Source organism: Homarus americanus, unplaced genomic scaffold (assembly GCF_018991925.1).
Source record: "Homarus americanus isolate GMGI-L3 unplaced genomic scaffold, GMGI_Hamer_2.0 scaffold34360, whole genome shotgun sequence".
NCBI lineage: Eukaryota > Metazoa > Arthropoda > Malacostraca > Decapoda > Nephropidae > Homarus > Homarus americanus.
This window is the reverse complement of record NW_024739403.1, coordinates 1,259,691-1,277,347: the sequence shown is the minus strand read 5'-3', so window position 1 is coordinate 1,277,347 and position 17,657 is coordinate 1,259,691. Positions and strand designations below refer to the sequence as shown.

At 36.6% G+C, this 17,657-nt stretch overlaps 1 protein-coding gene across 1 annotated transcript in view; it reads right to left on the bottom strand.

Moving 5' to 3' along the window:
• Window positions 1-511: 511 nt before the first annotated feature.
• The window catches only part of LOC121874695 (97 kDa heat shock protein-like), a 40,220-nt gene continuing 23,074 nt past the window's right edge, over window positions 512-17,657 (bottom strand). Inside the window, exons 10-17 of the mRNA XM_042378947.1 lie at window positions 14,886-15,011; window positions 14,700-14,780; window positions 11,726-11,770; window positions 10,864-11,028; window positions 8,305-8,487; window positions 6,888-7,049; window positions 6,009-6,182; window positions 512-1,796 (exon numbers count right to left, since the gene is read on the bottom strand). Coding sequence (XP_042234881.1) covers window positions 1,662-1,796; window positions 6,009-6,182; window positions 6,888-7,049; window positions 8,305-8,487; window positions 10,864-11,028; window positions 11,726-11,770; window positions 14,700-14,780; window positions 14,886-15,011 — 1,071 coding nt within the window. The 3' untranslated portion in view covers window positions 512-1,661. The remainder of the gene's footprint in view (window positions 1,797-6,008; window positions 6,183-6,887; window positions 7,050-8,304; window positions 8,488-10,863; window positions 11,029-11,725; window positions 11,771-14,699; window positions 14,781-14,885; window positions 15,012-17,657) is intronic.

Genomic DNA, 17,657 nt, shown 5'->3' with positions numbered 1-17,657 from the left:
CATCTCATTAGGTAAGCCTTACTGTGAAGGAAATGAGACAAAATTATTTAAGTACTGATGGGCTGATGGAAATTTGGTAGAATTAATACTGTACACTCCTGGAACACAAGAATGGGACAAACTGTTCAAAAATACTAAATAATAATGGGAGGGAACATATATTGTAACTCCTCATTCCATTACGTACTAAGTGATAAATACATTAATGAAAATGGGTAGGCACTAAACTCTCAATCTGGTTATGGCTTTCTGGCAATAGGTTTGTGCAGTGAAATTTGAATCAGTTTACCGAGCCCATTATAGCAAATGAAATAAACAAACCCTCCATCTTAAAATATTAAGCAGTACTTGTTTGATAAAAAACTGCCTACTTTACATTATTTAGTTTATTATATCTCATAATCACAATACTTCTCCTCATATTCAAAACTACGACGAATCTTGAAAAATTATAATTCTATTTAAACCAAGAATGCACTTGAAGGCATTGAAGGTAAAATAATACAAAGCATGGAACTCAAAATTATTCTTACTCTAAGACACATTCAGCCTTTAACAGAAGCAGATACAGTGGAATGATTACAGTGAGAGGGGCTCGGCATTAAGCCTCATCAAATAAGCTTACTAACTAGCCTGACATCAAGTTGACATAAGCTTTCATTGAATACACCTTTAACATAAAAAAAGAAAAAAAAAAAAAAAAATAATAATAATCTTATGTTGTTCTATCCTCTTTTCCTTGTTTTAGTCACATAATATATTCTAATTATAGGAAAAAACTTTCCACTGATCCTGTTCATACATCCGATGAAATGTGTTTTCTTGAATGGTTATGATCCTAAGTCAAATACTTCTTTGCAAACATTCAAATGGAGCAAAACTGAAAGCTTTATGCTATATCAAAAGACGGTAGTCTTACTCAAAAACTCAAAAACTTCAATATGAAGTCGAGATCTACATTTAGCAGGTGTGATTATGTACATATATTAATAATGCTTTCTATGCTGAAATGAAATGCTATAACATTCATCCTGACAGTCTGGGGCTTCATCTATGCTTAGAACAGAAGATCCACTATTATTAGTATGGAGAAGGGGCACAGTGTATCACCAGATTCCTCAATCCATCATAGTTTGAGGTAAAAAATAATGCTAAAGAGGTGCTGTACCGGCAGAGGAAGTTCCTTACAGGTGCTGATAATTCACTGGTAGCAACAAATCCTTAATCACCATATATGACCAGTTTTACATTATGAACTAGTTTTACATAATTTGAAACCAAAATACAGTTAACTGTTTTTTAGTTTCTTTACATCTAGATCCAATAAATGTATATATACTGTGCTTTATAAATAGCAGGTTTCAAATCGTGTTGTGGGTGACTAAGAATTTGATCCAGTCATGTGTCTAGCATGCTTTTGCTTAGTCTTAATAATTTGGTTTAATTAACAGAAATTTTGTAAAAGTAAACCAAATCTAGTCATGGATCCAGTACGTTCATCAAGTTTTACTTAACAATCATGTTCAAATTATGTGATGGATCTCTTATAAAAACATATATATTTTTTTTGAGTGTGTCTGAAAGCTAACACATTTATTCAATGTTTTCCCGTCAGGAGCCATCCTTATACAAGATGTGATAATTAGACACTTAAGTCACAATTAATCAACATCCATGGGTTCAGTAGACTTTTCAGTTGATTGCTGCTTTTGCTCGTTTGCCTTAGGACCATTAGGCTGCTCCTCTGCTGCCTTGTCTCCACCCTCTTTCTTCTCTGCAGGAGGAGGCTCTTCTACCTGTAACAAAATGATTTTTAAAGTACCAGTAAAGTTAATATGAAAAGGACTGATCAAATAATATAGGAAATATGGGACACACTAATCATCTATCCTACTTCTAACTCCAAGACTTTCAAAGCATTTTTAAACTCGGGCCACTGACAATATTAATGTTGTTTTTAAGTATGACTCAACCATTACCAATATATTAATCAAGAATAGCCCAACTTTGAATGTAAATGGAAGTGTTTATTGTATTCCATGTAGCAACTGTAATGGAAATTATGTAAGACAGACTGGGAAAGCATTGCAACTCAGAATCAAACAGCACAAGTACAATATCAGAACAGCAACTGAAAGCAGTGCACTGTTCGTTCATGTTAGGAATAATAATCATCCCATTGATTGGGAAAACAGCTTAGAAGTGTACAAATCATCATGTGTCACAGAAAGACTTCTGGTTGAAGCCTGTTTGATTAGGGAATTAAATTCTATAAACCTTAGTGACAGTCAGTACAAAATTGATAATAAGTTACACAAATTTATTTGTCAGTGGCCCAAGTTTAAAAATGCTTTGAAAGCATTGGAGTTAGAAGTAGGATAGATGATTAGTGTCCCATATTTTTTACCCGACTTAACTTGAATAGTCACGCTGCCCTTTCTCTTAAGCTCCTCTGAGTGTGTGGTGGTGTTAGCGTATGGATTAGTGGATCAATGATTATGACCTGACCTCATGTTTAGTAAGGTCACCCTGTGTACTTAAGCCTCTCTCCATCCATGTAATTCAGTTGCCTCTGAAGATGTCTTGAAAACACATCTTGAGGGATGAGTACAGACGAAGGAGAAATACATAAGGCAAATATATATACAGTAGAGGAAGGTGAGATCAAGTCCACAATAGTCAGGTTATAACTTTTTCTATTGTGGACACTAAAAGCAGTTCTAGACTGTTATGTTTCACACAAAGCCTGTTCATCGAGCTGATGGCGCCGTGAACCTCCCACTGGGAGCTGCCTGTGCCGCTTGCTTATATATATATATATATATATATATATATATATATATATATATATATATATATATATATATATTATATATATATATGTATGTATATGTATGTATTTGTATGTATATATATATATATATATATATATATATATATATATATATATATATATATATATATATATATATATATATATATATATATATATATATAATAATAATAATAATAATAATAATAATTAACGGTTTATTGAAAAGTTCTGCTCAAAGGCTGAAAATATACATTGGACATAAATGACTTATTACATACACTGGTGGTTTAAAAAAGCCTTCATTAGAGAAAGGTGAAGGAACATACAGTGAACATACAGATTATTGTAGGTGTTGAACAGCAAACACGTGTAGTGTAGTAACCTCCCAGATGGTGTTAGGAGGGACCTCACGTGGTGTAATAGTTCCCTCACAGATGGTGTTATGAGGGCTCCACGTGGTGTAGTAATTCCCACAGATGGTGTTATGCGTTACGGTGTAGTAATTCTCACAGATGGTGTTATGAGGGCCTCACGGGTGTAGTAATTCTCACAGATGGTGTTATGAGGGGCCTCACGTGGTGTAGTAATCCCCACAGATGGTATTATGAGGGCTCACGTGGTGTAGTAATTCCTCACAGATGGTGTTATGCGGCCTCACGTGGTGTAGTAACTCTACATGGTGTGTTATGAGGGGCCTCACGTGGTGTAGTAGTTCCCTCACAGATGGTGTTATGAGGGGCCTCAAGTGGTGTAGTAATTTCATTGATGGTGTTATGCAGGGCCTCACGGTGTAGTAATTCCTCACATACGGTGTTATAGAGTGAGTGGTCCCAGGCCTCCTATCGTGAGACAGATTAACACATCCCTTGGTTGTTGGGTCTCGGCTGTTATCACTGGGTACCTGGGACCTCACTGTGAAGGTTAACTTGGGTGCGACTGTTACTGTTGAGTTGTTCTCACTGACTTAAGCATTGTTCACCACTGTTCACCTCTGTTCAACACTGGTTCCATTCCTTCCTAAATGAAATAGTAACTTCTGGCGAGAACTTGTTGATATTCGTGGGGAGGAGGTTCAGGAGGGAGTTGGTATGGGCCAACTTAACAGTTGACCTGGCTGCCCGAGAGGAGCGCCAGGTACGCCTTGACCTCGGTGGTCAAGGATATATGTATGTATATATATATATATATATATATATATATATATATATATATATATATATACACACTGTATATATATTTATATATATATATATATATATATATATATATATATATATATATATATATATATATATATATATATATATATATATATATATATGCAAGTAAATCACTGTAGGTGCGGCATCTAGTATATGTGATATTGTGTGCTGTAATTACATCTTCAGGGTGAGTACCCTGAAGATGTGAATTACACAAGCTTAATGTGTTTCTTTTTTCCTTGTGGTTATCATATATATATATATATATATATATATATATATATATATATATATATATATATATATATATATATATATATATATATATATATATATATATATATATATATATATATATATATATAGTGGGGTATGCTATAACAAATCTAATTGGTTCTAGAACCTTGTTCATTATAGCATTCGTTTGTTATAGGATTAATCCGTTCCAGGCCCCCAAATACAACCACTTAACACTGAAAACTATAATATAAAATTGTAAAAATTGTAAAAAAGTGCATAAATATGCATCTAAACCCCTGAAATAAAGAATATCATTAATATTTGTAATAATAAAACAATAAATTAGAAAAAAAAAAAAATTTAAATTATGTTCGTTGTAGGAGTTTCGTTCGTTATAGCATTCTCAATTTTATAGGTAAAACCGCTCGCTATAGGAATATTCAGTAGTAGGATCCATTCGCTATAGCATAAATTCCACTGTATATGTATATATATATATATATATATATATATATATATATATATATATATATATATATATATATATATATATATATATATATATATATATACAGTACTGTATATATATACATATATATATAAATATAGCACGGCAACGAATCTACTTGTAATGGCATGTACAAACTGGACAATTTTGTAATTAAGAAGATTTGTAACCAGGTGAGAAGGTTGGGTCACCTTACCCTCTGACCTGACTACCACTGTTGCCGTGCTATTTAAAGATTAGTAGGGTCATTACCTAATACCTGACCATTGTGGACCTGGTCTCACCCTCCTCTGTATATATACACCTTGTTTTGTACTTCTCTTTAGTCTGTACTCACCCTGAAGATGTGAATTACACGAAAGCGCTTGGGAACTTCGTGTTTTCTTCTTTCCTTGTGGTTATCAGCATATACATCACTAGACTATGATATATATATGTATATATATATATATATATATATATATATATATATATATATATATATATATATATATATATATATATATATATATATATATATATATATATATATATATATATATATATATATATATGATAAAATAATAATAAAAGTAATAGACAAATTAAATACAGGTTCAAGTTATGACTGAGGGGATATGGATGTAACGAGTCTATCTACTGTGATACACGGTATTAAATTTTGATTTATTATTAGGCTCTTACAATGCATTTACTTAGGTTATTTATTCAATGATATCATCAATTTCTATGCTTTAGATAGAGGTTACACTAATTAAAGAACATGACCGACTTCTTGGTCAAACTTTCAGCCATCCTATCCAGTATCCTCATCACATTTACATGACCATACCACATAGAGATACTTGTATCCCACTTTCTGACCTTACATCACTTAGGTTTCAATGTCATTTACCTTCTCTAATCAACTACAATAATGCAAAACACACCTCAAAGAGTTTCATTTCTAGACTGAATTCTAAAACTTCCATGCACATGCTTCACCCCCAAGGAAGTTGGAAGGACTGTGTTCTTTAAACCCTTTCTTCTATCCTTTGATGCATTTTCCCCTTCCATTACCTTCTTAAAAAATCCATGTTTCCTCTCCCCTTATTACATACAGTATATTGTTATGGGAAGTACAGTATTTGTAGTAAATTCTCACAATATGTGTCTTGCTTTGAAAACAACAAGCTGTATAATGGATGAACAAATGAATTCAAATTGTTGACAAAATTGTAAAAATATCATATGGCTGACTTACCTTGGGTTTAGGTTTTGGCTTGTTCATGATGGGATTTACTAAAGCCTCAAAAGTACCCTTTTCGGAACGAACTTGTGATGCCGTTATAGGAAGATCAACATGGAGTGGGGTTGACGTAATTGTTCCCAAATTTTTATCTACCCATTCTTGCTTTTCTCCAATAGCCTTCTCCACCTAAAATAAAATAAATTTTTTTTTTATAAAAAATGAAAGTGAAGAAACAACTTAACTTATAGAAGAACAATTCACCTGCCAGGTACTGTAGTTAAATTATGGAGAGGCAAATCATCTGTAAGCCTGTTCTAGCCCAGTATTTGTTCAACTTGTTAGTCCAATCACAGCTCTGAGAACATCTTGGTGACATATGACCTAAGATGTTGTGTCACCAGGGATGTAATTACCACAATCAATCAATCTATATCCAAGGGTTTATTAAACCAACTTTTTTACATTACACATTCTAATTTAATGGCCCCCATAGACCCACAAAAATCCTATTTCTAATTAGATGAACCCTTCCCATTACCAACATCTTCCTGCGTCAATTAGTCCACTATTGAAAGATTTTACAGTATGGATTTAAACAGGATATTCATTAAGCATTACTCGACAAACTAATATATAGATTTTGATGGTGATACAATATTATGTAACATTAACATAGGAAAAAAGTTTCAGATCCTATAAACATTTAGGATCTATGGCAAAATATTGAGCATAAGTTATGGAGGGAAGCAAGCACTGGTGAGGTGAAGCCCTTCTCATACCCATAGAAGAAAATTCAAAAGAACATTAATTTGTAGTCCTGAAGGTTATTTCAAGCCAGTTTCATCATTACAGTAATCTTAAAATATAATTTGCTATATCCAGAGTACATACCTTTTCTACCTGAGCACCATCAAGGTGGTTATATTTCTCATCATCCTGACGAAACTGTTCAGTTGCTTTACGGGCCAATTGAACGGAGCTCAGTAGAGATTCAAAGGCAGCAGGAAGATCCTCACGCTCTCTTCTCCTTTCTTTGATTGGTTCACCTTGTTTCTGAGAGTATAAAATTGCCCCATTAGTGTGTGCTCTAAACAACCACTACCACGTCAAAAATATCTTTGCTTACTATATAATTCTTTCTCAATTTTAGCCTTCAACACCACCCACAGTATGCTCAAAAGGCCAAATCCTCATTTTTAATCAATAGATATCAATTCTATTATTTGATCATCTGGTACCACTCATTATTTCCAAACACAACTGTCAACCACATTGTAGCTTCTCTCCTATTATTCCAAACACCCTAGGTACATTCCATATGTTTAAGCTACTAAGACTTTAGGTCCCCTTTTGAGATCATCTGCATTACTGGAATATCCCCTTTATTCATTGCCAAGTATGATATTACCAACTTCCTTTCCTCTTTACATAATATTAGCTCTTCAAAATATCATTCATATAGAATTCCTCCAATATACCCTATCCTTTCACACCAACATAACTTGTATTCTAAAACCCCTTTCCATTTTTCCTCAAGAAACCACAAGTCATATTCTTCAGCAAATACTTCACAATCACATCTTATCTTACCCTGTTTTCTTTACCTCTACATTCCACAAAACACCAAAGAGCATCTACCCAGCCTGTTTGGGGTAATATAGGTACAGCAAACAGCATAGTAAACCTTCAGTACACAAGGATGCTATGTGGCAGGCACTGCACTCAACTTCCTCTGACTATAAGGTGAGGTGCCCATTTACAGCTGGGCGAATTACAAGTGCCTTTAATACAAACGAGTGGCCCTTATGACAAAAGACAATCCTTGTATCCACTCAACTGGTGCACCCCACCTTTGACATCTTCTCTTTGAAAACACAAAACACATCCTCCACATTTTTCTTAATATTTCCAATCTCAGTACTGTACTTCTACCCTTTTAAAGTTATTCCTCATCTCTCTTCTACCTTCTGCATTAAATACTAATATTCTGAATTGCTTCCTCCCTCCCTCACTCATTATGCTGATATGAAACTCTTTTACTGCCATCTAACAGAGGGCACTGGCAGTATTGAGGGAGGACACTATGATCAGCTTTAACCAGCCAACAGAACTTGTTTAACACAGAATAGAGTAATAATATTAAATAATATATCTTTCACTGATTTTTAACTCTTTTATACTTTGCATGCAACCAAGTACAGATGCTTACAGTTACCAAAGTATAAAGGCTAACATAATCTTCCAAGTAACTGGTCAAAATTAGTCACAACCAAACAATATAAAACATAATTCATTTCAAATACAGTACCTTTAATTCTACTAGCTTATCCAGGTACACCTGCTTCTTGCAGTCTTCTCCTTCCTCATATAGCCAATTTTCTGTATCTTCCAGCAAACGGCTTAGCTTTTCCCTGTCACCTTCACTAATATACTGCCCGAGGTCATCATAAATTCGGCTACGTACATCATAAACATACTCTTCAACAGCATTCTAAAAAAAAAAGACATGAAAACCTTTAAAATGGACCAGAACCAAAAAAAGAAGCCATCAAATATACAATACTAAACCTCCTATTTTTTTTTGCAACTTGGATATTAAATAGCATAAAAAAAGACAGATTATAGTTCAATGGTGATGATATTTAAAGAGCACACCTACTGTTTTACAACAATAAGGCAGACATAATTAAATGAAAAAATCTACATTGTTATTCACAGGGTGACCCTTCAAAAAAAAAATAATATTTATTTTTCTGCTTATCCAAAGCTTAAGGCTTGTATACCCAATTCTCTACAATCATAATTATTGATATAGGCAAGAAATTTTAAAACAGTGGCACACCACTCGGCACTGAAAGGCAAATTGTAATGTCATACCAATTTTGGGAACAGACAGTTTGGTACAGCACTGAGGATATATAACTATTCCAAAATGATTTCACATTGTACAGTCTCGTTCAAGATTCTTCGAACACTGCTGGAAACAGCTGGCAACTCAAGGCCGTTTTTTACGATACTCGTAGTACGTAGTAAAAATTATGAATAAATGTAAAGTGATCAGTGATTGGTTACGTAGTTCTCCGTTGCTTAATTTAATGATTGGGCTTTGTTGTTTCGTATTATATTATACTACATACTATAGTAAACAAACGGCCTCGAGTTGCCAGCTGTCTCCAGCAGTGTTTGAAGAATCTTAAACGAGACTGTATTTGTATAATCTTTCACACACCTCTACATCAACATACCTTAATAATCTCACCCAGGTAATACTCTGTCATTTTACCTTACTTTTTGTCTTCCTGATAATCTATTCCCACTCAATTCACTTGGAACTACGTTTCTCTCTTCCCATCCATTCCTAATTCATGACCTTATAATCTAAACTACCAAAGTACTGTATTCATATAGTGGCAGAGAACTGATAAATGATGCATCTTTAGCCCTTAAAGAGCAGCAGACATCGTATGATGTTTAGTTTTTCACACCATTGTTTGGATGCACTGATTACCACGACATCACTAGCGGCTCGCTCCAGACACCACCCACCCACCTCCCCAGCCAGGCAAGGTGTGGCTACATGTTATGATATTCATTCAGTGCTCTTCTAGATGCGCTGGGAGATACACATACTCCTGACATTGTCCACTATTACACAGACATGATACAAAATGGGAAGACGGGCATACAAACTTCAACACATGCTTTACCCCCAAAATAAAAATTATTTTGGGGGGTTGCCGAGTACAATTTGAAGAACACGAATTTTGCGTTCCCATAAAAAAAAAAAAAACATCACCTAGCATAGGAATATTTATACGTGAATTTGAACCACAATAACTTACGTGGTAAGCACCATGCGTCGCCAAGCAATTTTCTACAATCATTTAGCCTGGTGTTTGTTTTATTACAATAAATGTTATCTGACCTTGTCCTTCGTGCTTTGAACTTCCCTCTAAGCCTACAAACAAAAGCATTAGATATCTAACAAGTACCAGAAAAACATGTACTCCCAATTCAACTCATGATTTCTCCAAGAAATTATTATTTCTCATATTTATTGTCCAAATATGAATTTGGAGAAAAACGATTCATCTTTCTAATGGAAAAATCGGGCACATTCTACATGTTTTTGAACATTACCTTACACGATTTACTCCATTTTCTATATATCAAAATATACCCAGTCCTGGGCAGACAGTGCACGAAAACATCAATCAATCAGAGTACTGTCCTCATATCCGAGGGTTGGTAGCCACAGTCCCCAACTCGAAAAGTTCTCGGGCTGCTTTTTCCAACCCTCAAAGTTTTTGTATCTCTCTGGGGAACCAGTTTTTAATTTCATTCATCCATCCCAGTCTCTGCCTTCCCTTGGTCCTCCTACCCTCAAATTTTGCCAATTAATATTTCTAGGGCTATAGAGCATATGAGATGAGAAATAATTATTGAAAACTAACCTTGAAATATTTAGTGCAACTGTTATGCTGTTAGATCAATATTTTAGTGTGCTTGCTTAAAAAAAATTATACATTCAGAAATACCTCTTACAATATTTGCATTATTACAATAATTCCCATATATTGCACTAATGTACAGTACAGGTGCAAATTTTTTCTATCTATTCCTGTTATATTTACTTGCCATTGGTCATAAATAGCAATTTCAGTGTCCAAATCTCGATATTGATCTGTACAAGAAACCCTTATTGTTATACATACCAAGGACATCTGACTAAGAGAAATAAGCTTTTCCTCCAACCAGAGGTTTCATTGTAAGTCAAGTTATAGCTGACTTGGAGAATCAACAGAATTAAAAATCTGAAAGACTATGAACAAGTCTTTAAACTTACACAATACTTCTGTAACCTTACCTTGGCATTGATGCGTTCATTCTCTAGCTTGTCAGCTTGAACCATCTGAGATTCACGTTCTACCAGGGAATTCAGCTCAGCAGGGCCATGGGACTTAACTACTTCCTTAATTGGCAGTTCTACAGTTTTCAACATCTTTTTTCCCTTCTTTTCACCACCTTCATTCTGCCCAGGAGTAAAAGATATCAGCATTTGAAAATTCACTAGGTAACAAGTGTAATTTTTATATACAGTATACAAAATCTTCACTCAAAAATTTCTTAAGAATATTCATCTAATTACCTACATAAAAAAATTTGTAAATAGCAGTATTACATGATACCTGTATATCAATATAAAACAAAATGAAGTGTCTTACAAATATTTTTCTGTTCTAGAGTGTGATCATATTTCATTGAAGGAAAACACTAGCCCATTGAGTGGAAACATTAAACCAACATAGTGCAATGGGGGCATCAAGTGGGAAAAATTTATTTACCCACTTCAAATAATACGACTTTTGTATGATCTCCAAAAGACCGATTTTTTTTACACCATATGGTTCTACCTAGTAATGAGTAACTTCACAAAATCAACCTACATTTCTAGAAAATAAATAAATAAACAAACAAATAAATAAATAAATAAAATTCAAATTCTGTAAACTTGAATAGCCCCATAAATTTCAGTCTCACATACTTATACTCTGCACAGCAACCTCCAGCTGTGTGCAAATTGTGACATGATAATTATCAGGGTGCCAGACATTCACATTCAGGTGCGACTCCACTGAATATACTCTTGTCAACCCTGGATGACACTATTTTGCTGTTTATGAGACAGAGAATAGGATAAGAATAATTACTATGAAAGATTGAGTTACCTTGGCTGGTGGTGGGGCTTCTGTTGTTTTCTCAGTCTCCATTTTCTAGTCAAAGAACAATTTACATCCATGAGCATTTACAAAAGTAGCACACTAGCATAAAAAAAATATACATAGCTAAAAATCAATACAGTAACTAAAAATGAGAAGAGGGCAATCTTCAAACTTGCTCTACATTCTCTTTATTTGGCCTAAAATACTGTACAGTATTGGAAAGACCTGTACAGTCTATAAAATCTTAAAGTTTACTTAAGTGTTGCAAGATGACTTCCTGAGCATACAAAGGATGATCACACTCCCATATAAGGAAACTATTACATTATTATTTTTTACTCCACTTATATTCTCCTGAGAAGTTCTCCACATGAATGCTAAATAACAAACTTTTATACCATTTTTAAAAGCAGCAAAATACTTGCAGCTTAATGATCGAGATTGTCTGCACATTCTAAGACATAGTTGAACTTGAGGAACAACTCCAGAGTAAAAAGTCTTTCAAAATTACACCCATACATTTCATGCCATCTGTAAATAATGTAATGCAATGCAAATATATTTATGATGTGCAAAACAGCTTTCCTAATATCTAACTTCAGTGACATCACCAGAGAAAACATGCTGATAAACTATCCAAATTCTCCAACTGTTCAGAGATAATCACCATTCATTCACCTAAATTTAGGACTTCATAGTCATAATCATCTCTATATTATGGTGATTTTCCAAACTTGAGTGGGTTAGCCAAGATTACCAGACGGCATGCTGCTAGTAGTCCCCTGCAGCTACTCGACGTCAAGTTATCAACAAAGTTATTTTACAACTTCCACTTCCCTCCACATTCAAACTTGCCCATCTCTTAGCCCAATTGGTTTACACTAATCTCTCCACATGCCACTCTGTTTACCTCTATGTAAAACTTCACCAATTCTATCAATACCCAGCAGCCCTCTTAGCTTTGAACAAGGTTACCTTTCTTTATATGTCCCTTTATATATACAGCACATATCACCATTCTCATTTCATCTCACACATGCCTTGCTATTCATTGGGCTACATTCCTGAAAATTCCCAAGAACCACAAATTCAGGAAATACAAACTTAGGGTTAATGGGAAATACGGTTGGGTACTACAATTTTAAAAATTTTCACTTTTTTTTTGTTTGGCCAAGCTTTACCATGAACCCAGTCATAGGCTGGTGTGACAGGCTGTATCACTAAGACCAAGTAAATTCCAAGAACCACTCCCACTGGCTCATCTCGAGCACAACCAGAAACCTCGCATAAATAAAATGTCTCTGCAGTTTTATTAAACCAAAAAGTCCAATGTAATATTAGGGTTGATAAACTGCTGTAATGCTGTAGATAAAACGTTAAAATAAATTTTGGCATTTTTACTTTCTCTCACCTACTAACACCACTGCTTATTGTCACACACAAGTGTTGCTGGTTTAGTTGTGTTTATATACTTTAAAACATTTTTACAGCAAATATGATGAGCTAGAATGAATGCTCCATTGCCAATTTAAAAAAAAAGAACAGAACATAAAATTTTATCATACCACCAAAAAATAACTCCTTATGAAGCATATGCAAAAAACATTCAAGAGATGTAACATAAGCTGTTAACATGGAACACACCATCAGTGCCTTGCCTGCATGAGGAGATCAAGCAAATTTGGATAATGGAAATGGGTTGTAATTATTTCCAAACATTTGCTGAATCTATGCCAAATTGTCTTCAACCAATGTTAAAGTAAATGGTAAACATGACAAAATATTAATTATTACAATACATGTATATAAAGGTTTATGTGTGTTTTATTGTGTTTCTGTTATCCTTACATTTACTGTATGTTAAAAGTCATGGAAAAAGGTTACAGGGATTAATATTTTCTGTACCAGTGAAAATGTTTTCTTTATTCACATTCCTGGTGTACTCACTTTTTTTTTTTGCTGGTAAGTGTTACTTTTTTACATTTAGTAATTACATGCACACACACATATGGGTCGATAGATTTTCAATTGTTGTATTTTTGTAGAAGGGGGGGGGGGGGTGCTTCCATAAATAGGAAAATTTGTGATAATTTGGCAAGACCAGAGCCCCAAGTGCCGAGTTATCGGGGGTTTACTGTACTTTGTTTGCAATCCACAAACCTTGTCTCATTAATTTCACCGGGAGGGCAAATCCACAAAGGGGTAAAACATGAATAGCAAGGCCCTGCTGTACAACCATCATTGAGTTTCTTTACAATCAGTCTCACCTACTCACAAATTATTCTTTCCTCTTTTGTTTTAATACTTGTACTAATCAATCAGCCTTACCCTGTCAAAGATAATTTTCCCTTATCTCCCTTTTACTTCAGATTTTATTCACTGCAATATATCCCTTTCATCATTCTCTTTGTCATTTCACTCTATTTAGTTTGTTCCAGGTGAGCTTGTTCTCTTTAAAAACTTAGGACAACATTTCACCCCTATCTTGCTTCGCCAACCCCTTTGCATTCTTTCACCATTCTCTTTACTTTCTTATTATCTCCCTCTATCGCTCCCTTCTTGCTTGAAACTGGTACTCACGTGCCCTTATCTTCTCCCTAATAAGAACTGCCAGTCTCTCGTACCACCATTCCCTCTTCTTGTTTTCCTTCCTATTTTTTTTCACCCAAACACAACAACTTGCCTGAAATCATTTCTTTTAAATCTTTGTATTCCATTCTCTCTCCTTAGCTCTTTGCTTTTCAAATTTTTGTCTCACGATCTCATTTATCTTCACCCTTCCATTCACTATTAATTTTACTGCTACAAAATGGGTATACACTCAATGTGCCATTCTACATTGTCAAACTACATTGATCTACTTATATTTCATTCTTCTATCTACCAACCTACAAGTCTACCTTCTCTCTATACAGTATACTCCATTGTCCAACCTCAGAGTGGACTGGACCTGGCAGTACAAAAACATGGGACCTCTTACCTCCTGCTGGTTTCCCTCTTCAGCAGCAGGAGATTGGTTACCACCTCCACTTTCCTGGTTGTTTGCAGTTCCATCAGTTGTCTGTTAATGTATTTATATGTATTTATTTTGTTCATAGCAAAATACTAGAAATTTTTGTGTGTTAAACTTCACTTAATAAAACTGAGATATAATAACCCCACTTACCTTGTCATGCTTATCCTCTGTTTCCATATTTTCTTGGGATTCCTCAACAGCCTCCTTCTTTTCTGTCAGGGAAGCTGAAGCTACAGTGAACAGTCCATGTAGATTCACTCGCACTTTCACTTTTACCTGCCAACATCAGACAATGTAATTACTGTAAAGAAAACCCAACATCTCCAGTGTAACTTACACATAACTTTCCAGTCATAATTATGTGTAATAAATTTCAAATTAATCTATTGCATACTTCAGGAAATCATTATATGGTGTATACAGTTAATCCTCACATTACGCGGTCCCGCATTCCGCGTTTCACCGTTACCGCGGTGCCTTGCCAGAACCCAACATGCTCACATTCCGCGGTCGTGAACGCCATTACGCGGAGTGTGTCCGGCGCAACGCTATTTTTAGATTTGCCCCACGCGCCACCCACCCGCCCGCCTGCCTGCCTCTCCCTCCTCCTCCCTCCGCTTGGGCAAGCGGCGCGGTAAGGTTGCGCAGTGTGTGTCTTTGTTGCGTTATCAGTGACGTCATATGACGTATCAGACCTGTGATTGGCCATGCATCCCTACCCCCCTCTGCTGCTAGCTGTAATTGGCTTAAAGTATTATGACGTGTCCACCCGGGGGAGGGAGGGAGGGAGGGAGGGAGGAGAGATGACACTTGAACTAGCCGCGGCAGTTTCATCCCTCCAGGCCACTCCGTGTAAACGCGCATCCATTGTTCCGTAAAATGGCTTCCGCCGGACCACCACCCCCAGAGAAAAACCTTTCCTTACCTGGACCCAGCGGCACTAAACCAAAGAAGACACGACGTTCCTTAAGCTACGAGGTGAAGTATACCATCATCCAAGAGTTGGAGAAAGGAACAAGGCAGGTTGATTTGGCGCGCCAGCATGGCGTGAACGAATCTACGATCCGGACTATAAAGAAGGATTCAGCCAAGATAAAGGAGCACATGAAGATCACAAAGTCTACAGGTGCTTCTATGATCAAGTATTTTCACAACCAGGTGCTTCTCAAGACAGAAAAATTACTTGTGAGGTACTTGGTGCGTCAGGCGCGACGGAACATGGCGGTCGACACGCGCTCTGTGAAGGACTACGCACGTGAACTGTACATGGCAGTGGCACGAAAGATGGGAACTTCAGAGCCCAAACCCTTTACTGCTTCCTCTGGGTGGTTACAGAGGTTTAAGATCCGGAACAAGATCACCAATATAAACATTGGTGGTGAAGAAGCGAGTGCTGATCGTGCTGCGGCTCGGGAATTTCCTCCGTTTTTACGTGAGATTATGGAGGAAGGACAGTACAGTGACGACCAGGTGTTTAACATGGACGAATCTGGTCTTTTCTGGAAAAAACTACCTTCCAAGTCCTTCGTTGTGAAGAATGCCAGCAGGATTCGGGGCCGGAAAATGCAGAAGGAACGCATCACCGTCCTGTTTACCACCAATGCCTCCGGTACCTGTAAGCTCAAGTTATCGGTGATCCACACAGCCCGCAAGCCGCACGCCTACAAGAGCATGGACATGACCAAGCTAAATGTCCACTGGCTGACAGCACGTAAGGCATGGATGTTCTCTACACTGTCCCTCTCCTGGTTTGATGACTGTTTTGTTCCTGATGTAAAGAAATTCTGTGAGCAACAGTATGTCCCATTTAATATTTTGTTGCTGCTGGACAACGCACCAGGACACTCGCCCCTACTGTTAGATCGTCACCCCAACGTAAAAGTGGTCTTCCTTCCTCCCAACACTACGTCTTTAATCCAGCCCATGGACCAGGAGTTGATTTGCAATGTGAAAGCTGCATTCTCAACAAAAAAATTCCAGCTCCTGAACGACTACACCAACACCAGGGAAGAGTTGCGTGACCTGAGTGACACCACCACCGATAGCAAGAGCGACGAAGATGAGGAACAACGGTTAGAACAGCAAAAAATACTCTTCAAACAATTCTGGAGAATATTTAACATCAAGAAAGCTGTGGACATCTTGGTGGAGTCATGGGATCAGCTGTCTATTGCTACAATTCGTCACGCATGGAGACATGTGTTGCATGGAATACCAGGTGAGAGGAGGAGTCAATCTGTGACTGGTGAGGTTCAGAATGTTGCAGTAGCAGTGGACCTTGCCAGAGAAGCTGCGCAGACTGTTACAGTTCCAGGCTTCTCCGAGACCACCAACGACGACATCCTGGAGGTGATCAGAAATCCTGAAGTGACTGCCGACGAGATGTTGGAAGAAGAACACGTCAGTGAAGAGGAGGAAGAAGGTGCGGCAGTCTCCGAAGAACACAATTTAAGTCATAGTGATATTAAGGGTGCCATGGAGTGTGCAGAGAAGATGAAGTCCTTCCTTTCCCGCGACAATGACGATGACCGCTATGAAGTCTTCCATAACCGGCTGGTGCAGGCTATGGAGCCGTACATCAAGGTGTATCACGACAACATCAACGCCAGCCGTCAGCAAAGCATAACAGATTTCTTCACCCGCAACCCACCACAGCCAGCCCAAGCCAGTGATAGTGACAGTGAAGTTGACTTTGAGGGATTTGTCAGGGAAGCCCTGACAACTGTAAGTGACAGTGATGATGATTCACCTAGTAATGGTGATTCACCTGAGGGCCAGTAATCTGCCCTCTGCCTCGGAACCAGCCTCCATCCCCGTATGCCGACCCATCTCTTCTACTACCGTAAGTGTTCCACCTAACTTTTAGTTTCTCTAAGGTAACCTTCATTTTTCCTATGTTAACCTTTATCTTTCCTAACCTAA